This window comes from Felis catus, chromosome A3 (genome assembly GCF_018350175.1).
Source record: "Felis catus isolate Fca126 chromosome A3, F.catus_Fca126_mat1.0, whole genome shotgun sequence".
NCBI lineage: Eukaryota > Metazoa > Chordata > Mammalia > Carnivora > Felidae > Felis > Felis catus.
This window is the reverse complement of record NC_058370.1, coordinates 115,638,121-115,655,520: the sequence shown is the minus strand read 5'-3', so window position 1 is coordinate 115,655,520 and position 17,400 is coordinate 115,638,121. Positions and strand designations below refer to the sequence as shown.

General features: G+C 37.2%; 1 protein-coding gene across 6 annotated transcripts in view; it reads left to right on the top strand.

Moving 5' to 3' along the window:
* Positions 1–17,400, top strand: part of LCLAT1 (lysocardiolipin acyltransferase 1) — a 184,031-nt gene that overhangs the window by 102,339 nt on the left and 64,292 nt on the right. For all 6 annotated transcript variants that reach the window (XM_003984353.6, XM_045054728.1, XM_011281295.4 and 3 more), the window contains 2 exons: positions 5,814–5,960; positions 12,014–12,130. In XM_003984353.6, coding sequence (XP_003984402.1) covers positions 5,814–5,960; positions 12,014–12,130 — 264 coding nt within the window. The remainder of the gene's footprint in view (positions 1–5,813; positions 5,961–12,013; positions 12,131–17,400) is intronic.

Here is a 17,400-nt window from a genome sequence, read left to right as displayed (position 1 = left end):
AAGAGAATTTAAGCCAAGGAAAACCAGTTTCTAAAATTATACAGTGGTTTTTGACAATAGAGTATGCTTGGGGATTACTCTTGTCTGCTTTGAGAAAGAGAAGGCAATGCTGATAACATAAATGGGGTTTTAGAAGGAAGACAGAAGGAGCCATGCCAGCATGCACAAAATCTGTCTTTATAAACCTGCCAGACTCCCAACCCTTGTCTGAGAAATTCAGGTGATGGATGGAATGTCCTCCAATGGAAAAGTATGAAAAAAACAAGTAATACAGACTAATTTCAGATGACACGATCAATTGTACTGTTATTTATCCAGCCATAGACGTGTGAAGTAAATGTCATAAAAATGTATGTTTGAGGATCTCCAGAATGTTAAAACTGTGGATATTGCTTTAAACACAAAGTATACATTGATGGCAATGACATGGGGGAAAAAAATTCACAAGATTGTTCCTGTGATTCTTATGAAAGGGAGAAAAACGTTCAAGCTTAAGGGAGTAGAAAAGATTCAGAAGCATTAGTGATGTACAAATGGATTTGAGAAGGCAAAGGCACAAAGGAGAAGAATAATCCCATCTTCAGAGGAGAAAGGTCCAAGAACCTGACTGATGCATCCATTTTACTTCCCTTTCTGGGATTTCCGAGACATATACAGGCCATCAGACAAGTTTCATGGCACAGCCCCAGAAGTCTTGCTACAGCTCCCTTTCCCCAAGGGAGCAACAGATATTCTCACTTGGTTTGGAGAAATACATTTTACCTGTCAGTATCATTCAGTCTAGAACATCCTTTATAAATTTGAAGACAGTTTAGAATTGAAATTTGAGGAAAATGCACAGCATTAAAGAGAGTCTAGTACTGAAAAAAAAAAATGGGAAGTCTAACCTCTGAGGAATATATAATTCTCCTAGAAGAACTTAAACTATGTTTATTTACCTAATACCTTTAAAGAGATTTAAGTATATATTGCAGAGAGACTGCTTAGCACACTGGTTGAAAACGTCAGTTATGGAGCCAGATTGTCTCTGTCTGAAACTTGGTTTTAACCACTGATTAGCTCTTTGAGTTTCAGTATGCCTCAGTTTCCTTATCCATAAAATAGGATAATAATTTTACCTAATTCATAGGGTTGTCTTGAGAATTAACAATTCAGCTTAGAATAATATCGGGCACATGGCAATCATTCAGTGAGCAGTTTTATTAAAATTATTACTCTTCTTATTTGTCATAGCTTCTATATTTTGCTGTTTGTCCATAATAATTGGCTGCTATAGAAAGAACCAACTGTAAGTCTTAAAAATTAAAGAGGCAATTGCTGAAATAAACTCAGTAAGTAGGCCAGATAAAATCAGACTAGTGAGGTAGATGATGAAACCAATGGATTGGATTTTCCTTGAGCACAATGTCAATTGAAAGGAGATGAAAAGTAGGAGAAGATGAGTCCAGAAGTTAACATCTAGCTAACAGAAGTTCCAGAGAGAAAGTTTGAGAGAATGAAGAGGAGAAAAGTGTATCTTCTTAAATACCGAAAAGAACAGTCCCAGTGTTAAAGACTCATATTGGAGGAATGTAACGACTGCTGGGCAGACACTAATGAAAACATGCCTCACCTAGACTCATACAGGTCACATTTCATAAAACTAAGAATAAAGAGGAAATCATGGAAGCTTCCAGAGGGGAAAATTTGCTTATCTCCACAAATCAGATTGATGTCCAGTTTCTCACAAGCCATATTAGATGATGGAAGAGTGTGGGAAAAAAGCTTTAAAATTCTCAGGGGAAAATGGAATTTCAAGTTTTGTGTTTAGCGAAACTAGCCTCCAAAAAGTTGAGGACAAATAAATACATTTTAGGAATGCAAAGAGTCAAACATTTATTGAAAGAAATTCCTTCAGGAGGACTAACAAGGACATAAGATAAAAGAACCAGTGATAAGCAGGGAAGCCAGTGAACTTGAGTCAGGTCTAAGTAATTAAAATTGTTCCCATGGAAAAAAAAATTGTTTCTGTGAAGCATAAGGAATGTGTTAGTAATAGCAACTTTGGAGAACTAGTAGATGATTTATACAAATTTTGGAAAAGGGACAAGAGGAAAACATACTTTTTTTGTTTGGAGAGCATTATTGTTTGACTCAATGTTGATATAATTATAGAAGTTTAAATGTTTGTCAAAAATAGAAAGTTGAAAAAACTTTGATGACCATTAAAAGAACAAAATAGAGTATACAGTTTCCAAATCACTGGAGTAGGAGTTAGCAAACTGTTTCATAAAGGGCTAGATAGTAAAATATTTCAGGCGTTGTGGGCAGTACTGTCTCTGCTGCACCTGTTTGACTCAGCCCCTGCAGCACAGAAGTGGCCGTGGATAATCTATATAAATAAATGGGTATGGCTGAGCTCCAATCAAACTTTGTTCATTAATGTGAAATTTGAATTTGATGTATTTTTCATATCTTCTAAAATATTCTTGGATTGTGTGCCATTCAAAGACAGTGGGCTGGATTTGGTCCATAATTTGCTGACCTCTGCATCAGAGAACAAAGGAAGGAGGCTGAGAAAACTTAGTAATTTCAGCTAAAGACAGAAAAGGGGAGAGAGGTGGGCAAGAAATCAAAGTCCAACACACGTGAAATATAAATGTCAGGAAAAGAAACAGCAGTTCCCCTAATAAATGTGAATGGAGTAAACTTTTCTAGTAAAGACAGATTCTCAGATTGAGTATATCCTAAATGCTAATAGGTTAGTAGATCATGGTATATCTGCACAGAACAGTGTTACTTAAAGTGTGATTCCTGTAACAGTGACTGTTAGCAAACTCTGGCTGGTCCACTATGAGATAAGGACATAAACAGGGAAGAATAGTAGGTGGGAATTTTTAGAGTGTCGTGACATTGCTATAACTTCCAAGTGTGTGATCGTTGCCCTAGTAATTCATTTTATTGTATTTTACGAAACTGTTAATAATGGTTAAGGAATTAAAATTAAAACTGGTTTGAGAAACACTAGTAGAGAATACAGTGCAGGTATTAAAAAATGAAGTAGATCCATATGTATAGACACGTTAAATGAAAAAAAGGAAATCACAGAACAGTATACAAGGTATGACTCTTAAGTCATACATGTAATGAATTTTTTAAATGTAGAATAAAGTCACATCAAACTATTAGCTGTGATTATAAAACAAATTATGACAGGTGGACCAGGGTTGAAAGATGTGGTAATAAAGACATATTTCTTGTTTGAATCTATATACTTTTATCTTGTTTGATACTTTTTTTTATAGTAATAGGTTTTCATTTATTGTGTAATGCTTTTTAAATATTTTATTATTTAATGATCTCATGGTCCTTTCAATACTTGTCATTTGAATATCCATATGGAAAATAGGACCTATACTGCTATTTCACATGATATATAAAAATTCATTTGAGATGGATTATAAACCAAAATGTGAAAGTTAAAACAGTAGAGCTTCTAGAAGAATACGTGGAATAATGTCTTCACAACTTTGGAGCAGGCAAAAATTTCTTAAATGATGCACTACAAGCACCAGCCACAAGGAAAAGATTTGTAAATTGGGCTTCATTAGTGTTAGATGTTAGGTGCATAACAAGACACCGTTAAGGGAGAGAAAATGCAAGCTACAGATTGAGGGATGCTATTTGGCATATTGCATCTTTGAAACCTAGAGTTATATAGAGTTACTGTGTATGTGTGTGCAAAAAGTTTGGAGAAGCACTTCACAAAGACATCGAAGACTTGCATATGAAAAGGCTGTCACTGTCATTAATCATAAGAGAAATTCAAGCTCAAACCACTGTACCTGGATTAGAAGGGCTAAAATTAAAAGGACCTATAAGACCTAGAGTTGCTGAGGCCATTAATAGAGCAGGTAGAGTGCTCATACGTTGCCGTGGGAGTGCCAGTTGGTACAAATCACTTCGAAAACATGCTGTCTACTGAAGCCGGGCATACGTAAATCCTGCGATGAAGCTGCTTCACTCCTGAGTACTCAACTCTATAGAACTTAGTGCTTGCGTTTGACAAAAGATACAAGAATATCCATATTAACTTTATTCCTAATAGCTAAGAAATCTCTCCCTCAAGAGTATAAGTTGTGGCATATTCATATAACTGACCGTTAAAGCATTTTTGTTTTGATATTGTGAATAGGAACTTGTTACATTTTTATGTTCCTTGATATAATATTCTTAGTATTATTATAACTTCTTAATCACAATAATGATAATAGCTATTATTTATTGGCAGTTTGTGATAAGTCTTAGTTCTTACAACAATCCCTATTCGGTACATACTATCACGGCATTACGCTCATTTTGACATTTGGGGTCGGTGAGGGACAAAGACTGAACAGCTCTTTTGTGGTAGAGCTATGGTTCTAACCCGGGCAATCTCACTTCAGAGCTACACTGCCGAAAGGCGCTACACTGTGGGCCTCGGTGTCCTCGGGTGAAGGAGGAGAGATGATGGGATCAAGTCCAGTACTGATGGATATGACTGACAGTACAGTGCATGACTAATAATTGGGAGTACAGCAGCAAGACCTACACTGAAGTGGGTTGTTGGGTGTGTGTTCATTTGTATTTGTAGACTCCAGTATTCTAGCTCGGACTTATTCAAACCAAAGAGTCTTATGGTTTTTAAAATCATTAACAAATGACTTAATGATCCTTTTATATATTCCCAGGGTGCCACTGTCTTTACCAAATGGTGTTTTAAAACTATCGTTTTAGTCGTGTTCTTTGTTTGCAAGGAACTACCACTTACTGCAAAGATACATGTGGCTGTAAGGGAGATGGACTCTTACGGACACCCGAGAGGCAGATCCATAGACTGGCCAGCTTGTGGAGACTAAAGCTGTCTTCTGCTCTGGATTACAATCAACTTTAGGCACTTCAGCAAGATTTTTAGATCTGTACTACAGTGTGCAATGTTTATTTTCCCTCAGCTGCTACTGTCATAGTATCTGCTTTTTTATCCATCCATTTACCTTTATATTGCCAGTGCTTTTTCTCCATGGTCTCAGGTAAAATTCTGAGAGAGAACATTTGATTGGCCATGAGAGTTACTGTGTTTGGGCCAAGTGTTTCGTGCTTCATAGACTATTGAACAGGCTATGGATTGGCTGCCTTAAGTCAGCTATTTACCACACTAGTTTTAGTCATTTCTGGCCAGGAAGGGATGGCTGGTTAGGTAAAACATGGCTCGTCCAAGGCTGGCTACCTCTTTGGTAGCAAGGTTGATTCGCCCTAAGTGTAAAGGGATTGTGATCACAGTGTATATTCTGGTTAGTGTGTTTAGTACCCATTACACATTTTGTCTTTTCAATAAAATCTAAAGAAGTGGCCAGCATTGAAAATAGTTGAATTTAGAGACTGACTGGTACAGAATGGGAAATATGAAAGAGAATGCTTGTATACATGACTTGAGAACAATCCTTTGCTTACTGTTTTATAAGCGTAATAACATATTGTTGTATATCTCTTGTAGGTACCTTGGTTAAAATGTCTGGTTAGGATTGTTAAAACTTTGGATGATTTACTGGTAAATATTAGGAAAGTTTTTTTCCTTGCTATTTTAATAGCTAGGCTTGGCTTGAAAAAAAGTTTTTGAGAATTTTGCAAACCCTTTAAGACTATTCTCTGGTATAGGTGTTATTTAACCCAAGGTATATCGTGAGGTGATTAGGATAGTAACTAATCCATAGTAAAAAAAAAAAAATTGAAATACTCAATACTATGTGGATATTGGTAATAAAATTGTATGTAAATACTTGTTAAATTGATTCTAGGTTGGGCCATGCAGGCTGCTGCCTATATCTTCATTCATAGGAAATGGAAGGATGACAAGAGCCATTTTGAAGACATGATTGATTATTTTTGTGATATCCATGAACCACTTCAACTCCTCATATTCCCAGAAGGGACTGATCTCACAGGTAGGTAACCTAGGATTAGATCACAGAATTTTAAAACATGAAGGAACTTAGAAATCATTTAGTCTAAACTTATTCCTCACATGAAGCAACTGAACTAAGATTAATGGTCCGCCACTAAGATCACTCACTCAGTTCATCAGTAGCACGTCAGAACCTAGAATTCCTGGTTTCCAGACCATAGAATCTATGATGGGCAACTTCAAGAGGCCATTACTGTTCCTACTTGCCATCCTAGAGCTTTATATTTTTATTTTATTTTTAATTACAGTATTTATTTTAGAGAGAGCATGAGTAGGGGAGAGGGTCAGAGGCAAAGAGAGAGAGAGCATTTTAAGCAGTCTCTACACTTAGTGTGGAGCCCAGTGTGGGGCTCGATCTCAAGACTCTGGGATGACCTGAGCTGAAATCAAGAGTCAAGACACTTAAGCAACCCAGGTGCCCCAAGCTTTATGTTTTAAGTCTCACTATATATTTCATGTATCAGCTTTTTATATAATTGTATATGGTTTGTATGGAACCACTGTACACACACACACACACACACACACACAAACCCAAATAGCCAATGAAATGTTAAGAATAAAGGCTAATTTTAAAATCCCCTTCCTGTTCTATATATTCTCTGTCCTCTTTCAAGATATATATATTTATCCATCAAGCCCTTTTTTCTCAACTTCTTTTTTTCCTAAGAAAAACATATTATGTAACCCATTCATTTATTATTAAGTTATTATGTTGCCTTTTTCTGGGTATTTCTTAAAAATTTTTTATAATGTTTATTTTTCGGTGGGGGGGGGGAGAGAGAGAGAGAAACAGAGCGTGAGCATGGGCGGGGCAGAGAGAGAAGGAAACACAGAATCAGAAGCAGGCTCCAGGTTCTGAGCTGTCAGCACAGAGTCTGACACGGGGCTTGAACTCACAAACTGTGAGATCATGACCTGAGCCGAAGTCGGACACCTAACTGACTGAGCCACCCAGGTGCCCCTTTCTCTGGGTATTTTAAAGCTTTATCCCTACTATAAGCAGGAAAGGCTTTGCCCTGTCCTCAAGAAAATTCAGCTACCACAGATTTGTGGAGGGGGACACAGGAGGATATATTTAGGACTTTTGTGCCTTCCCAGTTATTAAACTATATGCATGGGCCAAGAATACCAGTGGATCTCAAGGAATTCTTTACAAGATTAAAAACAAAATAGTCTTTTATTCTTCCAGATCAGTGGTTCTCACACTTTTTAAGGCACAGATCATTTTTGCAGATGAAGCCACCTACTGCAGTCTAGCATTTAAGACAGAAGAACTGTTGTGGTTGAATAATGGCAGGGTGGGTAAGCTTGGACAGGAAGCAGTTCTATAGAATCCGACTCAAAAGAGCAAAATTTTAAAGCTGTTAATAACCTGGCTACTTCAAGAAAGATACAGTAGAATTTGGGAAGGATCCAGTCGATGAAGGTCTGCTGTACGAGAGAAGACAAACTAAAGTCTAAAACTCACAAATAGTATGGAGAGAGAACATGAACTTGTCTTCCAAATCTTCAAGACCAGATCGAGGCAACTTAAGAGCTACTGAGAAGGGCAACTTTTAGAGCTTAAGAGGGGAGAAGATGTAAATGAACATACTAATTCATTATGTGGACATAATAATTTGTGGAACCCAGTACCTACAAAGAGAGTTCAAGATGAAAAATATATTTTATACAACTATTTAAGTGAATGGGTGACTAAGCCATAATATGTTAATGAGGAAAATTCAGATATTTTGGGAAACATTCACCGTTGATACCACGGAAGAGATCTTGGACTTACCTGTTTGGATGGAGCTAAGTGAACCATGGCAATTTTTGTTCAGTAGTATTTTTTAAAAAAATTTTTTTTTCTTCCTTTTTTTTCAACGTTTTTTTTTTATTTATTTATTTTTGGGACAGAGAGAGACAGAGCATGAACGGGGGAGGGGCAGAGAGAGAGGGAGACGCAGAATCGGAAACAGGCTCCAGGCTCCGAGCCATCAGCCCAGAGCCTGACGCGGGGCTCGAACTCACGGACCGTGAGATCGTGACCTGGCTGAAGTCGGACGCTTAACCAACTGTGCCACCCAGGCACCCCTTGTTCAGTAGTATTATGTACTAATGTACTAATATATGCTTACTATATAGGTTTGATTTTTATAGTTAAAATTCTAAAAGTAGTTGGATCACAGAGAATAATACTGAGGATAATATTGGATACATATCATTGAAGCTTGAAAATGTATTGTAGCTTGTAGATTAATTGATTCCCAGAACTGAACTATCATTAGGAAATTATCATGGACACATAGCCATATTTAAATCTTATAATAGTTAAGAATGTAATACTTTGGGGTGCCTGGGTGGCTCAGTCAGTTAAGCATCCAACTCTCTCGGCTCAGGTCATGATCTCACGGTTTGTGAGATAGAGCCCCACATCGGGCTTTGCACTGCCAGCGTGGAACCTGCTTGGGATTCTTCTCTCTCTCTGCCCCTCCTTCGCTCATGCTTGCTCTCTCTCTCTTTCAAAGTAAATAAACTTTAAAAAAAAGAATGTAGAATATATTTGGGTGTTGAAATATCAGCCATATTATAAAAGGTAATTTACTAAAGTGATAGATTGGTTTATATTTGCAAATGCCAAAATGTACATTAAAGAATGGCAGCTCTAGAAGTTACTTAGTTATTAAAAGCTAAAGGAAAAAAAGCTTCTGGATTGGTGTGACTTTATGGTATATTAGTGTTAAAATGCTTATATGTTAGATCTTCAGAGCCTATGAAGTATATATTTAAAACTTTTTTCAGTCTGTATTTGTTCTCAGCTGTCTCTTTTATGTGATGAACTTAACATCTAGTTGCTTATTTTCAGGGTTCTGCTCACCATTACATGTTGTGGTTGTATATTTTTTAAGTTAAAATGATATTTACATTTTTTAAGGCCAGCTTACAAAAGCTAGAGAAAACAGGTCCTGAAGCTTTCAGAAGTTCTTTTAAACAGGGTTATACATGTAGTTTTGAGTTAAGATAATGATTGTCTTTGAAAAAGTGTCTGTTAATTCAAGGGTGTTTTTAGTTACCACAGTTAACTTGAAACTTGTTTTTTTTTTAAGCCTGAAGAGAATGTTTTATAACCTTAAGTTCAGAGTCCAACTGGCTTGCAACATTTTCAAGTTAGTGTTTTTAAATGTAACTTTACATATATTTTATCTTTATATGTTATTGGTTATAATTTTTTTCTTGCGTATGGAAGTGATAGATGTGAATTTGGGGAAATTTAGAAACATAGAAGAGAGCACAAAAATTATTATAATCCCACTGCCCACAAACAAACACCATTGTAATTTTGGTCCATTGCTTTGGTCATTTGGTCACACACACATACACATATATATGTGCATATGTACACACATATAATTTTGAATAATGGTGAAACTGGAATTAAACTTTTCTTTGCACTTAATGTGGTATTATCTCTCCTTTCATTATTTATTCTTTCAAAACATGTGTTTTAAAGGTTGGGGAGTTTTATATTGGTTTATTAGTTGGGGTCCAGAAAAACAGAACCAACAGGGTGTGTGTGTGTGTGTGTGTGTGTGTGTGTGTGTGTGTGTATGTATGTGTGTAGAGCGAGAGAGCGAGATGGAGAGAAGTTTTGATGGGAATTGGGACTTTATTTTAAGGAACTGACTCACATGGTAGTGGAGGTTTATTGAGTCAAAAATCTACAGGGTAAGTTAGGCTGGAGACCCAGGGAGGAGCTGCAGTTCAAGTCCAGAGGCAGTCTGCTGACAGACCTCTTTCTTGCTTGAGGAGGTTAGTCATTTTCTATTCAGGCCTGTAAGTGATTGGATATGGCTCACCCATATTATGGAGAGTAAGTAATCTGTTTATGCAAAGTCTTCTGATTTAAATATTAATCTCAGTGAAAAATACCTTCACAGAAACATCTAGAATAATATTTGACCAACTGTCCCGGTAACCTGGCTATGCCACTTTGATAAATAAAATTAACCATAACAGCTGGTATACTGTAATTTTGAGTTCTGTGTCTGTGATTTGGAAAAAAAAAGCTTTTCTGGGTTTTAACAATTATAATATTTCATGTAATTAAACACTTTGTACATAGAACTTCTTCGTTTAAGAAATGTGAGTACATGAAGTTTTATACACAAAACAAAGTCCCTACTTTCATGAGGCTTACATTCTATGAGGAAAGATAGAATAAAAAACCAATCAGTTAATAAAAACATGTCAAGTCTTCATAAATGCTGTGCAGAGAAATAAAGCAAGATAAGGACAGGGAGAGGAATAGATAGGGTATAGAGTACTCTTTTATAGAAGTTTGTCAAAAGAAGCCCGTTAAATTTCTCTTAAAGTAGAGACTAATTGAATGAAGCAGAAAACCTTACAGGTATCTGGAAGGCATTCCAGGCAGGGAAAGGAATACCTGCACAGACCCTGAAGTAGAAACATGCCTGGCTGGTTTGAGAATGCAGAGTGGCCAGTAGTCAACTCCAAGTGTAAGGAGTAAGAAGGGCTGGCACTGGAGTGTTACCAGCAGTGAGCTGACGAGACAGGAGGCTGTGGTCAGAAAGAGGGAGGCTGGTGTGCTTACTAATAATCAGAGTCCAGGGTTGGGTAGATGAAGTGGGGATGGAAGGAAAAATCTGCATCTCTAATCTCTTTGTGTCTCTGATTATCTCTACTGCTCCATGTTGTGACCTTACATTTTTAGAACTACTTGTGTTCCCATTCTACGACAGAGTTCCGATCCCCAGAGTCTGTGATGCACCGGAAGAGGAAACTGAAGAGTAGTTAACTACTCATCTTTGTAGTGTCCCTGGGACTCTTCATTCCATGGAAGGGCCTCCTAGCTGTCTGTCAAAAACTATTTTGGAGTCCCATGCCCAGGATATTCTCAAATGAACGTGAGAAGAGCTTACTCCTTTTCATGTTTCCAGCCTGTACTTTTGTCTTGCTAGGGACTGTGGGTATTAGTTCTTTGACTCGATTCTTCAACTATAAAATAGTGTAACACCTTTAAAGGGGTATTCTTTGAATATTGTCATGTTGAAGAATTCATCTATGGTTTTTGAGGTTTGAGGACTCCGTGATCTTAAATTTATTCCGAGGAAGGTTGGGTTTATATAGAGAAAGTTTTTTTTCTTGTGACTTGGAATAGTCTATAAATTTTAGGATGCAGCTGAGAGTTGCGGATTCTAACATCTGCTGTCATCAGAAGGTATTTCATGATCTCTCCCAGCAGTTGAGGCCAAATTTCTGAACACTACTTTTTCCAAATATATTTGCTGAATAATGGGTTTGGTTCTTCTTGGAACTTATAAAGTTACCTCATGGAATGGAAAAAGCAACTTTTGCCAACAACTGGAACATATACTTGACTCTGTAACTATATTCAGCCAAACCATGTTCAGATGTTTGTACACGATGTGCTAATCATGTGCCCATTCTGTTGGGGAGAGGTTTTGGTTAGTAATATTAGCATGCTCTTTGCCTGAGCAGGGCAGAGATTTCACTTTGCATTGAAGCCCTAAATTACTGGGCTAAAAAAATGTTGATTTGATATATTTGGCATATTGACTACTTGTTTTTTTCTGAGTGTAGAGGTCCTTATGTTTATTTAAAGTATTTTAGTTTTATTAACCTCTTTTGGTATTTCAGTTTTTGTTATGTAAGGACTATTTTATGAAAATTTCGGTTTGTTAGTATTTTATTTGTACCTCAGTTTTCATTGTATGTTGACTATTTTATGAAATCCCTTTAAGAATTTTAAAGATTTTAATATGAATTTCAGGAAACATTCTAACAACTCCTATTTAATACCTTATTATAAAAATTTCAAAATTCCCCAAACTCTAGGATCTTTGTTAGGGACCGCAGTGTTTGTATCTTCTCATTTGACTCAATATGCCATATTCAGTATTTACAGATGGAATAACTGCCGTTTCATCAAAGAAATCCTTCAGGGCTTCCTTATCTCACTTCTCTTCCTTTATTTTATGGCTTCTAACAGTTTGTTGTTTTGTTTAGAAAACAGCAAAGCTCGAAGTAATGATTTTGCTGAAAAGAATGGGCTTCAGAAATATGAATATGTCTTACACCCAAGAACTACAGGCTTCACTTTTGTCGTAGACCGCCTAAGAGAAGGTAAGCACCATCAAAAGGCTGTGTTTCTATGTAAGTGGCAACGGTTGCTGAACTTCGTATGTAGCCCTTTAGAATTTACAAAGCACTTTTTCATATTTTTTTCTCAAGGTGTAAGATACTGTCACATTTATACTAAATTGACTCCATGCACTAAAATGTCTTAGTATATATTCTTTATCAAATATCAAAGATAGCCTTATAAAAAATGTTTCCTTCTCTTGGAATAACAGAAAATAATACAAGTAGACTATCATTCTCTTTTTAAATTTTTCTCAAAGTAGCAAAACTACCTTGAAAGTATCTTAATACTTACACTATTGTTCTTTATACCTTATAAAGTATTTTTGCATTCATTATTCCGCTCATTCCAACAAATGATTCTGGTTGGTAGGAAGGCAAGTACTGACTGCATCCTCCATTTTATAGTTAAGTTGAACTGACCTCCAGGTGGTTAGGAAATTTCTGTAGTCAGGGATAGAACCTCATTCTTCTGCTTCCTACTTTGTAGCTCATAATTCTACCTCACACTTCCTCAAGAGTTGTGTCTGTTGAAGGGCATATCAGGACAAGGTGATTCATTGATGATATCACATCCATTTAAATGCTTACATTTTTATATTTGTTATATAAAAGCCAATTGTACATCTTATTGCTGCATGTTTGTACGTTTGTATATGGATACATACATGTGTAGAGACACATAACATTTATGAAAGTATATGGAAATGGAACTATCCAGAAACGTGCTGACGTGTTACTGATTTTACAAGAATGATTTGAAGCCCACAGTCACCTAGAAGAAAAATCTTGTTTACGTGTTTCTGCTCCCCACTCTGATTTCTACCAAGCCGTATTGTACGATGATGGCATCTGTGACAAATTATCACCTTCATCTGATAATTGCTACATTGTCATAAAACTGCTTGTGGATTAACATGAAAGATGTTGAACCATCATACAAGCAAAGGTATAAAGTTCTTTTATCTTTCCCTAATGGCATCATTGTTGTTCCTTTAGGGTTTAATGTGCTTTAAGGTACAAAGTATAATCTTAATGAACTCTGCCAGGCTGAAGCATCTTTCCAACTAAATACCCATGATTAAAAAACAAACGTATAGTCAATCCAAAACTACATTGTGATAGTAAACCAAAAATGTTGTTCCTATTAGTTTGGCTTGCTCTTGAAATTCTATGGTCATAGGTAATGTGAAATGGGCTTGTGGGCTTGATGGCCATATTGTATATGAATAGCAAGTATCCATCTACCCAGTGAAGCTCCTGGAGAACACAGTTTTTCCTGCCTACAGAATGGGACAGGGAGGCACCAAGACATTAAAGTGGCGATGGTTTTTTGTGTGTTTTTGTTTTAATATGTGGGACCACTTAACTGTGGCATCCAGCTTAGGCTCACTCTTCTTATTCAATAATGTGTTTTTTATGTTCTTACTAATCTGATAGCTTATAGTATTTAATGATTTCTTTGAAGGTATTTGTGACATCATAGAACACATTCATCGACTGGATTTCTCTATAAATGCAAGCATGCTGTTGGAACGCATCTTTTGCTAAAAAAGATCTTCCTAAATGTAGGCAGGATAATAGATTATTTTATAGTGGATAAGGATATATCTGTAGAGCTCTCTGTTCTGAGATCTGGAAAATATTTCAGAAGCAAGCTGATTTATAACTTTGGGGAATGTGTGTTACTTAGTCATCACTCAGAGAACTAGTCGACAACCACTGTGTAATTTTTCCTGCTAGAACTGGCAACTGATTCCCCTACCCGCCATATCAGAAAAAAGAGAAACACGGTTAGATGGTTCTATTTACTTCAGTTAGAAAAGTGGAATAGAATCTGTACCTTATAATAATAATAATAAAGAAATAGGATTGTGATTATAGTAACAGCAGCTAACATTTATTGAGCACTTACTAAGTACCAGGCATTGAGCCAAGTATTTCATATGCCTGAGGTCAATTAATCCTGACAATTACCATACATGGTAGTTATCATTATTAATATTTAACTTGTAGGACAAAACTGAAGCAGAAATTGAGATGAAGAAGCTTGTCAGAGTTATTAGAATCTGGTTCCTCTGACTGAATATCCTATGCTCTTTAAAAAATTTTTTCTTTAATGTTTATTTATTTTTGAGAAAAAGAGAGATGGAGCACATGCAGGGGAGGGGCAGAGAGAGAGGGAGACACAGAATCTGAAACAGGCTTCAGGCTCTGAGCTGTCAGCACAGAGCCTGATGTGGGACTCGAACTCACGAGTTGTGAGATCATGACCTGAGCTGAAGCCAGATGCTCAACCAACTGAGCCACCCAGGCATGCCCCATGCCTCTTGTATTTGTAGTATGATTTTAGTTAACAGAGTCTCCATAAAGCACTTTTGTAATAGTGAACTGAGTGGTTTCCCTCAAAAAAGATGTTGAAAAAGAAAAAGCGGTAGCTAAATGGCCAGATCATGGAGGGATGGTAGTCCCGAAGGAGGAGGTTATGGTTCTGCAGGGGAGGGGGAATCAGGTGGAGAGTCAAGGGCAGCTCTACTTTTGGGGGACGAGGGGTGGTATCTAGTGAGCATCAAAAGTTTCATCAAGGATCAGAAGTGAAGATCTTAGAAACAAATTAAAGCCCCCAAAAGGGCCAAGCCCAACTTTCTGATCTTTCGCTTCCTGAGATCTGCTTTTGATAAGCAGTTAGGTGAAAAAAGAAGCTCTCTGTTAAAACAAATGACTGTATAAATAAATTATTGCAGTGGAATACTGCTCACCATAATAACTAAATTCAGCATTGCTGATGTCTGTTTGGCAATGGGCACGTGAGAAGTTTAGGACATCAAGAAACTAAGGATGAAGTCCTACCAAGAAGGACTGAATAAATGAAAATGCAAAACAAGGAAAGTAGCTTCTGCACTTCTGTTCAGAATACATGTCACAGAGATTAGGAACATTTAGAAGACACACATTTACCCTGAAATATAGCACCCATTATATAATGTTACACAGATGTGTTATTCCTGTGGTAGTAACTGCAAAAGGTTTACCCTGAGTACCTTAAATTTCACCATTAATGTGCTTGCTCTATACTCTTACTAGATCATAACCTTCTTGAGGGTATGGAATGTTCTGCACATGGTTGAGTTAAATGTTTTTTCCTTTTATCTGAAAAATAAGACAAGCCTAGTGTCCTGGATGTTCTTCTAAGTATGTATTACACTGATAGATTATCTGTCTTGGATGATTTCACAACCTTTCAGTATGTGATTATATGTTTTTCCAGTACTATATTAACCCAAACCCAAAAGGAATTTTCTAACTTAGGGAAAAAAGGCTTTTCATATGAGAAAGTTTTTTTTTTTTTTTAATTGACAGTGCTAATAAATTTATCAGACAATTTTAAACTTGTAACTCATTCATACCAAAAGTTAGTTATATTATCATCATCTCTGGTGCTGTATCATTTTTTAAAATTTTTTCTTTAATGTTTATTTATTATTTTTGAGAGAGAGCGAGCGAGCACGTGCATGAGCAAGGGAGAGGCAGAGAGAGAGAGACACAGAATCTGAAGCAAGCCTCCGGGCTCTGCGCTGTCAGCACAGAGCCCGACATGGGGCTGGAATCCACAAACTGCAAGATCATGACCTGAGCTGAAGTCGGATGACCGACCGACTAAGCCACCCAGGCGCCCCTGGTGCTTCATCATTTTTAACAATAGCTTTACTCTTCTTTGATTTTAAATAAAGATTTGGTCCCACCATTATTTGATTTTGTTAAATGTTTTAGAAGCCAATTACTAAGTTATAACCCTGCAATAATTACTTTTCACCATTAGGCGGCACAAATGTGTACATTTCAAACACTTGAAGTTAGGTTAAAGTGGTTGGGGGTGAGGATAAAACACTTCATATTTGTTTGAGGGTGTGTCTTGTTTAAAATATGACCTTGCCTAGTGAACACATCTACATACCAGGAAGATAACTGACCTAACTCCACAGGGACAGAGATGCTCTGCTTGGGACCCTCCCAGACCCTATGTATCTCTTCATCTGACTGTTCATATGTATGCTTTATCATATCCTTTAATAAACTGGTAGACATTAAAAATAAAATATGACCTTGCCTAGAAGTTTACAGTCTTCTTGGGTAGATAAGAATACACCTAGAAAAATCTTAAAAAATATCACATTACATGTTAAATTTTATGGTATATAGTATATAAACATTTTGAGTAATTATAGGAGTGTTCAGTAAAGAGAGAGCATATAGTATTGAAACACTTCACTTGTAACATTTATTTTGAGACAGAGAGAGAGAGAGAGAGAGAGAGAGCGAGCATGAACAGGGGAGGGTCAGAGAAAGAGGGAGACACAGAATCTGAAACAGGCTCCAGTCTCTGAGCTGTCAGCACAGAGCCCGACCAGGGGCTCAAACCCACAGATCACGAGATCATGACCTGAGCCAAAGTCAGACGCTTAACCGACTGAGCTACCCAGGCGCCCCGAAACACTTCACTTCTTTAAGAAGCTTAATTTCTTCCTTGGACATTCAAGGATGGCTGAGGGCAAGATAGGAAGAGTACAAGAAAGGGCATAGAGTTTGGGCCAGTATGAGGCTGTGCAGTAAACTAGGCACAATGAATGTGATCGAGCTGAAGACTTGTACTCTAGAATAATAGACAGTAGTTAAGAAGGTTGTTTGGAGCCATTGTTGAAAAACTTAAACTCCTGCCCCCAAATAGTCATGTTTTTAGATGTCCATTTCTAGCTGAAGTCATTCAAGCAAATCAGCTCATGTGTTAAGACTATAAAACATCGGGGTGCCTGGGTGGCGCAGTCGGTTAAGCGTCCAACTTCAGCCAGGTCACGATCTCACGGTCCGGGAGTTCGAGCCCCGCGTCAGGCTCTGGGCTGATGGCTCAGAGCCTGGAGCCTGTTTCCGATTCTGTGTCTCCCTCTCTCTCTGCCCCTCCCCCGTTCATGCTCTGTCTCTCTCTGTCCCAAAAATAAAATAAAAAAAACGTTGAAAAAAAAATTTAAAAAAAAGACTATAAAACATCATATAGATATATTTAAGTTTTGGGGTTTTTTTAAATAATTTTTTTAATGTTTATTTATTTTTGAGAGAGAGGCAGAGTGTGAGCAGGGGAGGGGCAGACACACACACACACACACACACACACACACACACACACACAGAATCTGAAGCAGGCTCCAGGCACTGAGCTGTCAGCATGGAACCTGATGCGGGGCTCAAACTCACCACGA